This window comes from Priapulus caudatus, unplaced genomic scaffold, assembly GCF_000485595.1.
Source record: "Priapulus caudatus unplaced genomic scaffold, Priapulus_caudatus-5.0.1 Scaffold249, whole genome shotgun sequence".
NCBI lineage: Eukaryota > Metazoa > Priapulida > Priapulimorpha > Priapulimorphida > Priapulidae > Priapulus > Priapulus caudatus.
The window spans coordinates 99,608-110,633 of NW_014577310.1; the positions used below are offsets into that span (position 1 = coordinate 99,608).

General features: G+C 44.1%; 1 protein-coding gene across 1 annotated transcript in view; it reads left to right on the forward strand.

Moving 5' to 3' along the window:
• Positions 1 to 11,026, forward strand: part of LOC106808019 (extracellular matrix-binding protein ebh-like) — a 33,768-nt gene that overhangs the window by 18,382 nt on the left and 4,360 nt on the right. The window contains exons 16-18 of the mRNA XM_014810565.1: positions 15 to 1,481; positions 1,572 to 9,372; positions 10,655 to 10,821. Coding sequence (XP_014666051.1) covers positions 15 to 1,481; positions 1,572 to 9,372; positions 10,655 to 10,821 — 9,435 coding nt within the window. The remainder of the gene's footprint in view (positions 1 to 14; positions 1,482 to 1,571; positions 9,373 to 10,654; positions 10,822 to 11,026) is intronic.

Sequence of the window (11,026 nt, forward strand, 5' to 3'; positions counted from 1 at the left end):
AACCCAGCAGGAATTGGAGAAGATGCTAGATGAGGAACGAGAAAGCAAGAAGGTTTTAGCATCTGAACTGTTGATGGAGAAAGAAGCCAAGCAGGAGTTAGAGAAGGTACTTGCCCAAGAAACCGAGGTGAAGCATCGATTAGAATCTGATAATGCTATGGAGAGAGAAGCTAAGCAGGAGCTAGAGAGGGCTCTTGGTGAAGCAAAGGAAACAAAACAAGAATTAGAGAACACCCTAGTTGAGGAAAGCGAAAGCAAGAAATCGTTACAATCTGAGTCATTGTTGGCAACAGAAGCCAAAGAGGCGTTAGAGAAGATACTTGCTGAATTGAATGAAGCCAGGCGGGGACTAGAAAATGCCTTAGTTGATGAGAAGGAAAGCAAACAAGAGGTGGAGAAGACCTTGAGGGAGGAGAAAGATGTGAAAGAGGCATTGAAAAATGAGCTTTCTGTAGAAAAAGATTCCAAGGTGCAACTAGAGAAGGAACTTGGAGAAGAAAAGGAAATCAGGAAGACAGTGGAGGCAGAGCGTTCTGCTATAAATGAATTGAAACAGGGACTGGAGAAGCAGCTTGCAGAAGAGAAAGAAGCCAAACAGGATCTGGGGAAGCAACTTACTGAGGAGAAAGAAGCTAAACAGGGACTAGAGAAACAGCTTACTGAAGAAAGAGAAGCCAAACAGGGACTGGAGAAGGAGCTTACTGACGAGAGAGAAACTAAAGAGGAACTGGAGACGATCATAGTGGAGGAGAAAGATGCAAAAATAAAACTAGAGAAAATACTAAGCCAGGAGGGAGATTCCAAACATGAATTAGTGACGATGTTGGCAAAAGAGAGAGAAACCAAGCTGGAATTACAGATGGCTCTTGTTGAAGAGACTAAAGCTAAACATGTATTAGAATCAGAGGTTTCTACAGAGAAAGAAGCCAAGCAAAACCTAGAGAGAGCTCTTGCTGAGGAGAAAGAAATCAATCAGGGATTGGAGAATGTTCTATCTATTGCAAATGAAACTAAGCATGAAATAGAGATGACCCTCGTCGAGGAAAGAGAAAACAAGAAAGCTTTAGAGTCTGAGCTGTTGCTGGAGAGAGAAGCCAAGCAGGAACTAGAGAGGGCTCTTGCTGAAGCAAAGGAAACCCAACAAGACTTAGAGAACACCCTAGTTGAGGAAAGCAAAAGCAAGAAATCGTTACAATCTGAGTTATTGTTGGCAACAGAAGCCAAAGAGGGGTTAGAGAAGATATTTGGTGAATTGAATGAAGCCAGGCGGGGACTAGAAAACGCCTTAGTTGATGAGAAAGATAGAAAAGACGAGGTGGAGAAGGCCTTGAGTGAGGAGAAAGATATGAAAGAGGCATTGCAAACTGGGCTTTCTATAGAAAAAGATGCCAAGCTGCAACTGGAGATGGAACTTGGAGAAGAAAAGGAAATCAGGAAGACAGTGGAAGCAGAGCTTTCTGCTGTAAATGAACTCCCTCATCGCATAGTATTTTCTCTAGTTTTATTTTTGCATCTCTCTCCTCAACTAGGATCGTCTCCAGTCCCTGTTTGGCTTCTCTCTCTTCAATAAGCTGCTTATCCAGTCCATGTTTCAACTGACAAACATGGATTAATGACGATGTTGGCAGAAGAGAGAGAAGGCAAGAAGGAGCTAGAGAGAGCTCTTTCTGAAGTGGAAGATACCAAACAGGAATTAGTGAGTGAACTATTAAATGCAAATGATACCAAGCAGGAATTGGAGAAGACCCTGTTTGAGGAGAAAGAAGTAAAGAAACTGTTTAAATCTAAGCTTTCCACTGAGAGAGAAGCTAAGCAGGAGCTAGAGAGGGCTCTCGTTGAAGTAAAGAAAACAAAGGAAGAATTAGAGAATACCCTATCTATTGTAAATGAAACAAAACAGAAATTGGAGATAACCCTGGCTGAGCAAAAAGAATACAAGATGGCTTTAGAGTCTGAGCTATTGCTGGAGAAAGAAACCAAGCATGAGTTAGAGAAGGTACTCACCCAAGAAACCAAGGTGAAGCATAGATTAGAATCTGATAATTCTGTGGAGAGAGAAGCCAAGCAAGAGCTAGAGAGGGCTCTTGATGAAGCAAAGGAAACCAAACAAGAATTAGAGAAGATCTTGGTTGAGGAAGGTGAAAGCAAGAAATCATTGGAATCTGAGTTATTGTTGGCAAAAGAAGCCAAAGAGGGGTTGGAGAAGATACTTAGTGAATTGAATGAAACCAGGCAGGAAGTAGAAAAGGCCTTAGTTAATGAGAAGGAAAGCAAACAAGAAGTGGAGAAGGCCCTGATTGAGGAGAAAGATGTGAAAGAGTCATTGGAAACCGAGCTTTCTGTCGAAAAAGATGTCAAGGTGCAACTAGGGAAGGAACTTGCAGAAGAAAAGGAAATCAGGAAGAGAGTGGAGGTCGAGCTGTCTGCTGTAAATGAATTAAAACAGGGACTAGAGAAGCAGCTTACTGAAGAGAAGGAAGCCAAACAGGGACTGGATAAGCAGCTTATTGAAGAGAAAGAAGCCGAACATGGACTAGAGCAGCAGCTTACTGAAGAGAGAGAAGCTAAGCAAGTACTGGAGAGGCAGCTTACTGAAGAGAAAGAAGCCAAAGTAGAACTAGAGAAAATACTGAGCCAGGAGGGAGACACCAAGCATGGATTAGTGACGATTTTAGCAGAAGAGAGAGAAGCCAAGCAGGTATTAGAGAGAGCTCTGTTTGAAGAAAAGGAAACGAAACAGCAATTAGTGAATGATCTATCAAATGCAAATGAAACCAAGCAGGAATTGGAGAAGACTCTCGTTGAGGAAAAAGAAGTGCAACTCGTCTTAGAATCTGAGCTTTCTACAGAGAGAGAAGCCAAGCAGGAATTAGAGAATGTCCTGTCTGTTGCAAATGAAGCCAAACGGGAATTAGAAATGACTTTGGTTATGGAAAGAGAAAGAAAGATATCGTTGGAATCTGAGTTATTGTTGGCAAACGAAGCCAAAGAGGGGTTAGAGAAGGTACTTGGTGAATTGAATGAAGCCAGGCGGGGACTAGAACAGGCCTTGGTTAATGTGAAGCAAAGCAAACAAGAAATGGAGAAGGCCCTGAGTGAGGAGAACGATGTGAAAGAAGCATTGGAAACTGAGCTCTCCGTGAAAAGGGAGTCATTGGAAACTCAACTTTCTGTGGAAAAAAATGCCAAGGTACAATTAGAGAACGAACTTGCAGAAGAAAAGGAAATCAGGAATACGGTGGAGGCAGGGCTTTCTGTTGCAAATGAAGTACAACAGGAGCTAGAGAGAGCTCTTGCTGAAGAGAAGGATGCGAAAGAGCAATTAGTGAGTGATCTATCAAATGCAAATGATAAAAACCAGGAATTGGAGAATACCTTGTTTGAGGAGAAGGAAGTAAGGCAAGTGTTGGAATCTGAGCTTTCTACAGAGAGAGAAGCCAATCAGGAACTAGAGAGAGCTCTTGCTGAAGAGAAGGAAACTAAACAAAAATTAGAGAATACTCTAGTTGAGGAAAGCGGAAACAATAAATCTTTGGAATCTGAGTTATTGTTGGCAACAGAAGCCAAAGAGGCGTTAGAAAAGATACTTGGTGAATTGAATGAAGCCAGGAGGGGACTAGAACACGCATTAGTGAATGAAAAAGAAAGCAAACAAGACGTGGAGAAGGCCCTGATTGAGGAGAAAGATGTAAAGCAGGCATTGGGAACAGAGCTTTCTGTAGAAAAAGATGCGAAGGTGCAACTGGAGAAGGAACTTGATGAGGAAAAGGAAATTAGGAAGATGGTGGAATCAGAGCTTTTTCTTGCAAAAGAAGTTAAACAGGGGTTAGAGAAGCAACTTTCTGAGGAGAAACACGCCAAACAGGGACTGGAGAATGCCTTATCTATTGCAAATGAAAGCAAGCAGGAGTTTGAGATGACCCTGATTGAGGAAAGAGAAAGCAAGAAGGCATTAGAATCCCAGCTATTGCTGGAGAAGGAAGCCAGGCAAGAACTAGAGAGCTCTCTTGCTGAAGCAAAGGAAACCAACCAGGAATTAGAGAAGGTCATATCTAATGCAAATAATACCAAACAGGAATTGGAGGTGATCCTAGTTCAGGAGAGAGAAAGCAAGAAGGATTTACAGTCTAAGCTATTGCTGGAAAAAGAAGCCAAACAGGAGACAGAGAGTGCTCTTGCTGAAGAGAATGACGCCAGGCAAGTATTAGTGAATGATCTATCAAATGCAAATGAAACTAAGCAGGAATTGGAGAAGGGTCTGTTTGAGGAAAAAGAAGTGAGGCAAGTCTTGGAATCTGAGCTTTCTACAGAGAAAGAAGCCAAGCAGGAACTAGAGAGAGCTCTTGCTGAAGGGAAGGAAACGCAAGAGCAATTGGTGAGTGAGCTATCAAATGCAATAGGAACCAAGCAGGAATTGGAGAACACCCTGTTTGAGCAAAAGGAAGCGAAGAAAGTATTTGAATCTGAGCTTTCTACGGAAAGAGAGGCCAAACAAGAACTAGAGAGGGTGTTATCTCATGAGAAAGAAAGCAAAAAGGAATTAGAGAAGGCCTTGATTGAGCAGAAAGATGCAAAGCAGGCATTGGAAACTGAGCTCTCTGTAGAGAAAGATGTCAAGCTGTTGATGGAAAAAGAACTTGCAGAAGAGAAGGAACTTAAAACGGCATTAGAATCAGAGCTTTCTATTACAAATGAATTGAAGCTGGCATTAGAGAAGCAACTTGCTGAAGAGAGAAATGCCAACCAGGAATTACGGAATACTCATAGCATGATAGAAGAAAGATTACAGGCAAAAAGCAACACAGATATATCTAAGGAGGTAACAGATTACGTCAAACAAGACACTTCTGAATTGAAACTAGATAAACAGATTGTCACTGAGACAGTCATCGCGGAAGCAAAACTGAATCTTCAGAACCCCACACAAGTTACTTCAGACATACTGCAAAAATCAATAGCAAATGAAGAAAGACTCAGCACCGACTCAACAAAGGCCACGAAAGTACCTGTTTGTAAGATTGAAGACAATATGCATCTCAAGGAGAGATTGGCAATAGAGATGATGGCAAAACAGCATCTGGAAGATATGCTGGCCAGTCAACAGCAGGCGTTGGGCGATCTGAAACAGAGGATTGACTCGGAGGTTACCAAAACGCAGCAACTGCAAGTGGAAATGGCAGAAGAGACCGCATCGAAGAATCGGCTGTCCGAGTGGGTTGCTGAACTAGAAGCAACAAGGTCAGCTCTAGAGGAGGAGCTTGATAAGGAGAGAAGCGTAATCAACGATCTTCGGGAGGTGAACAGACACCTGAACGAGACGTTGGTCAACGAACAGAAGCAGAACAATGAGGCGGTAAAGATCCGTAAAGAGTTGCAGCAAGAGCTCGATTCATCCATGACGCAAATAGAAGCGATGGAGTCGGAAAGCAGCGAGCACGTCAAGAAGTTGAATGAAGAAATAGGAAATCTCAGAGGGCAAATCTGGGAACAGGAGCAAGATATAAGCAGCAGTAAGAATGCTAGCATTAAGCTTACTGGACAGAGGGAAGTTTCCCTAGCTCAGATATCTAACCTGCAGGCAGCAATGCGAGAGTTGGAGGAAAAGAATAAAGACTTAGAGACGCAGCTGGAAAACAAAACAATGGTAGCCAGCGACTTCAAAGAAAAGATGCTAGAACTAAACGGAAAATACAGCAAGGCTAAGACTGATGTTCAGTCCATGATTGATGCTGTTGCTGATATGGAGAGGAAAAATGAATCCCTTGATGGTCAGCTAAGTGAGGCAGTGACGCTAAATAGTGAATTAAAAGAACGATTGGACGAATTGAGTGAGAAATACCACCGATCTAAGTCTACAATCAAAGAGCATCAGGCAGAAATTGACTCGTTGCAAGTGTCCTTGCTGGATGTCAAGAACACGAACATTGGTCTTCACAGTGAACTTAACGAAGCACAATCGAAGATCGAGGAGCTTAATATTGACATTGAAGGATACACCACTAGACTTGCGATGAGTAAGAGTGAACTTGATCAAGCCAACCATTTGCTCGAGTCGCTCTCTGACCAGTTGCATAAATCTACAAAGGCGGATAGTGATCTTCTTGTATTTAGACAGGAGGCCGAGCACATCAAAATAGAACTGGAGGCTTCACAGAAGCAATGCAAGCAGCTTCTCTCTCAACTATCAGCAAACGAGGGCGTCATTGCCGTTGCTAATGATAAGGTTGTCGTTCTGAGGTCGTGTCTAGAAGAGCAAGAGAAACTGTTCGTTGAAGTCAAGGATGATTTCACTGCGTGGAAGCAGCAGGTAGAAACTGAAACCACTGCTATTAAGCAGGCTCTCGCGAGCAAGGAAGCAGAGCTGAAACATTCAGAAGCTAAACTAGCGGGAGCTGACACAGCGAGTGATACGCACTTGGAAGACGGCGGGGAGATGTGTTCTAGGAAAGAGTGCCAAGAACAATTACACCTACTCCGCACACAGCACACTGATGTACACAATGAGCTCTTGTTGCTTAAGAATACTTTGACTGAGAGGGAGCTGTTGTGTGGTTCCATTAATGCTGAGCTTCTCGCAACTCGTCAAGAATTAGAATGCATGAGAGAAGTGAAGGGTGAGCTAGCTATCCGTGTAAGCACCTCCAACAATGAGCCGGAAAGAACTGGTGACGTGAGTTCAGCCACACACGAACGTAATGCAACAACAACGACGAAGGGTGGTATGCCAGAGAAAGACATCGAAAAACCGTCTTCCGAGATTCGCAAAGAAAATGAAAGACGTGAACGTAAGGAATCGGATAAAATGGAACAATGTGCCCTTGGCGTGACTCCGGAGGTTGAGCTGCTGCATGAATCTGAGAGCAGGCAAGAACAATCTACAGCAGAAGACAAGGGACTTGACAGACAGCTTGAGGCTACACGACACAACTTACAGATGTCGACCATCAAAAACAAGAAAATGCTCGTCAAGCTGAAAATGTTCAAGGAAAGGAATGACAAATACGCCGATGAGATTAAGGAACTTCAGCAGGAGAATATAAACATGCGGCAGTGCGTGAACGATTCCGACACCAAGCTACAGCAGCTGCAACACCTTATGAACCTGCTAGAGACAGAGAAAAGCAATGCGTTAATCAATCTCCAAGCAGAGTTACAAGAGAAGATAACCACAGCAGAGCTCGAGAAAGACCGGTTGAAACAGCGGACAAAAGCGATCGAGAACGATAACATGATGCATCAACGCAGGTTGGAAGTTGAAATCGATAAAATCCAAGGTGACAGTATCGTATTGCGGCATTATGTCCAGGAAATATCGCAACGAGCGGAGAAAGAAGGTTTGATTCTTCAGTTAACTTCTGTATCTAGTCCTGTGCTGTGTGCTGATGAAGGCAAGGTAGAGGAACCATTCTCGCAGCAATGGTCTACAATAACTAGTAACATAGCTTATGTCAAAGCAGGGCTAGAACTGAATATGTCAATATTTACCGAAGCTGCTGCCCTCAGAAAAGATAAAGAAAAATTGGAAAGTCATTGTAAAAGCTTAAGAAGCCAGATTGTAGATTTGAAAACTATCACAAATCAAATGGAAACATTAGAAACTGACCAGTACACGAGTAAACGCCTGGAAGAACGATTGGGGGAACTTAGACAACAGTCATCTATGCTGGAATGTGATAACACGGAGTTTCAAACTCTATTAGAAAAGTCCACAGTAGAGAAGTACAAGCTGGAACACCAGATAAAGGTACTATGGAAAGAAAACCAGCGGGTAAAACTAACAGATGATGTAAAGGAAAACATACATCCTACTGAATCTAAAGACCATCTTCCACTAGTATCCGCTTACACTGACGACGGTCAAACGGAAACGAAAGATATATTGATACAAACTGATGAATATGTTGGCAATGATCCTGAACTGCAAGAAAAATATGACGAACTATTGTTATCGTACAAAGATATCCGAGAAGAAAGCAACACGTCAAACGCGAAAAACTGGGAAATTGAAGGCGAGAATTCTGAACTGTGTGACGAAATCGTTGAGCTTCAGGAAAAGATTGCGGCGCTCACGGAGAAATTGCAGTGCAAAATCACAAGTGAAGCTTCCACAGAATCATTGATACAGCAGAGTGAACCTGATAAGGTGCTGCTGGTTAATGAAAGTGAAGAATCAATGACATCGGTGCAAACAACGTCTGATGTGATGGAATCGACATTCAAGAGAGAAGACGTCTCTGGACCCATGCATCTTGTAGAGACAGAACGACAGTCTTCGGCCCCTCTGAGTGAGTTTACGTTGGAGAATGTTGCAGCAAACGCTGATGTTAGTGTTCCGGTAAACGCATTAGATGTCAACAGAGTTGACTTCGGCATACAAGTAGAGTCATCGCTTGTCACCCAATCTGAGCTTGGTACCCAGGTCGATTTCCTAAAGTCCATCACAGCTGACACGAGCACGCAAGTAGATCCGGTAAACGTCAGCAAAATCGACTTCGGCGCGCAAACAGACTTGGAAACAAACGCCGGACAGCTTACCGCACACAAACAACTTGTCCAGCAAGCCCAGGAGTCGCTGCCACATCACGCGAGGTCCGTAACAACTGAGACTGCTTCCACGGAGAACCTTATTAGCAATGCCAACCTTCCTGTCGCCTCACACACGGAGACAGGATCACCAGGGACTTCCCCGCAGAGAAGTCCGGAGAGGAGCCGCAGCATTGTCGGGGAGAGTTCCTCCTCCGCGCACGACCCGATAGAGTCCGTGGCGCGCATGGAGCGAATGTCCGAGAAGATCCTTCGTCTGCAGCACGAGCGTGCGGCCGCGATTGACCGCGAACACGAGCTCGTCATGCAGAGACACCTGGCGGAGGACCGGGCAGCGGCGCTGCAGGCACAGCTCGACCGCGAGAATCTCGCTCGGCAGCGCCATCTACCAGCGGGAAACCGAACGACGCCCGACGAGCTATGGACCACTCGCGACGCGGCGCCGGGCGACGAGACGAGACGCCGGCGCCACCTGTCTGCCTCCTCAGCGTCGAGCGTCGGCTCGACAGGGGGCGCTGGCGGGGAGAGGTCCTCCGGCAGGGACGTGAGGTTCCCGGCGTTTGACAGCTCACCCGTCCATCGACGGCCCGGCGACCAATGCCCGTCCCCGCCGGACCCTTTTCCGTCGTCGTCCGAAACGGATGAGGCGAAGCTGAGGCGGCGGCGAGAGGAGACGCGGGTCGGCGACGAGACGAGGGCGAGACGGCACGCGTGGGAAGCGAGCTTCGACCAGGTTCGTCCGCTCGCGTCGTGTGATGTGCGAGAGCATGCTCCCTTGTTTGACGAACTACAGACGTCTATACACGGCTTGCATCAGCTTAATCTCAGGTAGTTGTTTTATTTGATTTTAATTTTTTCCGCATTTGATTTTTATTTTTCTGCATCGATGTATTCGTCATGTCTGCAGTCGTTTTTTCAGTTGATCAGCTGTTGCTGTAGCATGTTGTTTGTAGATCGTTGTTACGGATCGGAATTTAACAGCTGACTGACCGCTAGCGTATCTCGGTAAACTGAACTAAAGTGTGTGCTTCAAGAAGTTGCCTCAACCGTAAATAATGTCTTGGTCACAAATAATTAAAACCGTTTTTTGATATTTGGATTCCTCCACCGAACACCTGTCATATCTGCAGGTTTTTAGAAGGTCGGTGACCTCTAATTTCGTGCTTACAGACAGTGACACAATCTAATAGATGGCTTGATTTAACTTGTGCCATAACCACTTAGAACATTCTTGGTCCTGATTAATAAAGTATTAGAATTGTAAGCTGGATATCCATAATATATTCCATGGCTTGTCAGTATGTGTCATTCAGCTGTTATTCTGATCAGAATTCTTTCAGTAGATTAGTCCTAGTTGTAGTAATAGTTGTAGCTGCATCGAGATTTTAGCACTTTCAAAATCGTTTCAATTACTATTATTAATTATTAGGGGTTGGGTGCATGGTCGTAGGCCGTGTACATACGCGTTTGTCAGTGTATTTATAGACCGCCGTATAATTATGTGTGTATGTGTGTATGTGTGTACAAATCTATAGGCTGCGTGTGTGTGTGCACCTAACTGTGTGTATGTGTCTGAGTTTCAGTGAGGAGCGTGTGCAGAAATAGATTCTTTATCATAAACATGAAATCATAACATGACGCTATTAAAGTACAATTATTATAATATTCTACACTATATTTTGTTGTCGAATTACATAATTTGTGTTTGTCGTCTTTAATAAAAATATATATATACCAATTCTACATTAATCTGTACATAGCTGCAGTTAGTGTATCCATTCTGCATTCCTGGACACCACGGTAATGAATATAATCTGTATATTAAATTTAATTGCATGTATATTTGCACTGCAGTTACTGTATTCTATGTTCGTATGAATATAATCAGGAATGAATAATAATAGATCTAAATAGATGGAAAAAAAATTATTATTATTCACTCCTGATATATACTCTGTACATAGGTTATATCGTGTGTATATTTGCACTGCAGTTACTGCATCCATTCTGCCTTCCTGGACACCGTGGTTACGAGATATACCGATACTGACCTCTTCTCATTCTCTTCTCCTGACTTCTCATTCTCTTCTCCTGACTTCTCGTACTATAGGTGCGAGAATCTGACGGTGCAGCTGAACAGACTCTACGAGGAGAGGGCGGTGCTGACCAGCCAGCTGTCCAGCATCACCCATACCCTGCGCGACAGGGAGGCAGTCATCAAGCAGCTACACGAAGACCGCACTGCACTTGCACAGCAGCTGAGTTTGAGCACGCAGGGTAAGCGGCTTGTCCAACGAAAAGTGCGACGAGTAAACCGGCGAGTACTTCGTAGATGATATTTTTGGCAAATATTCAGTGTCCTCTTGCTTATCTCGATGTATAGCTCTACTACTCGCTCTATCTCTCTCTCTCTCTTTCTTCCTCTCTCTCTTCCTCTCTCTTTCTCTCTCTCTGTCTCTCTCTCTCTCTCTCTCTCTCTCTC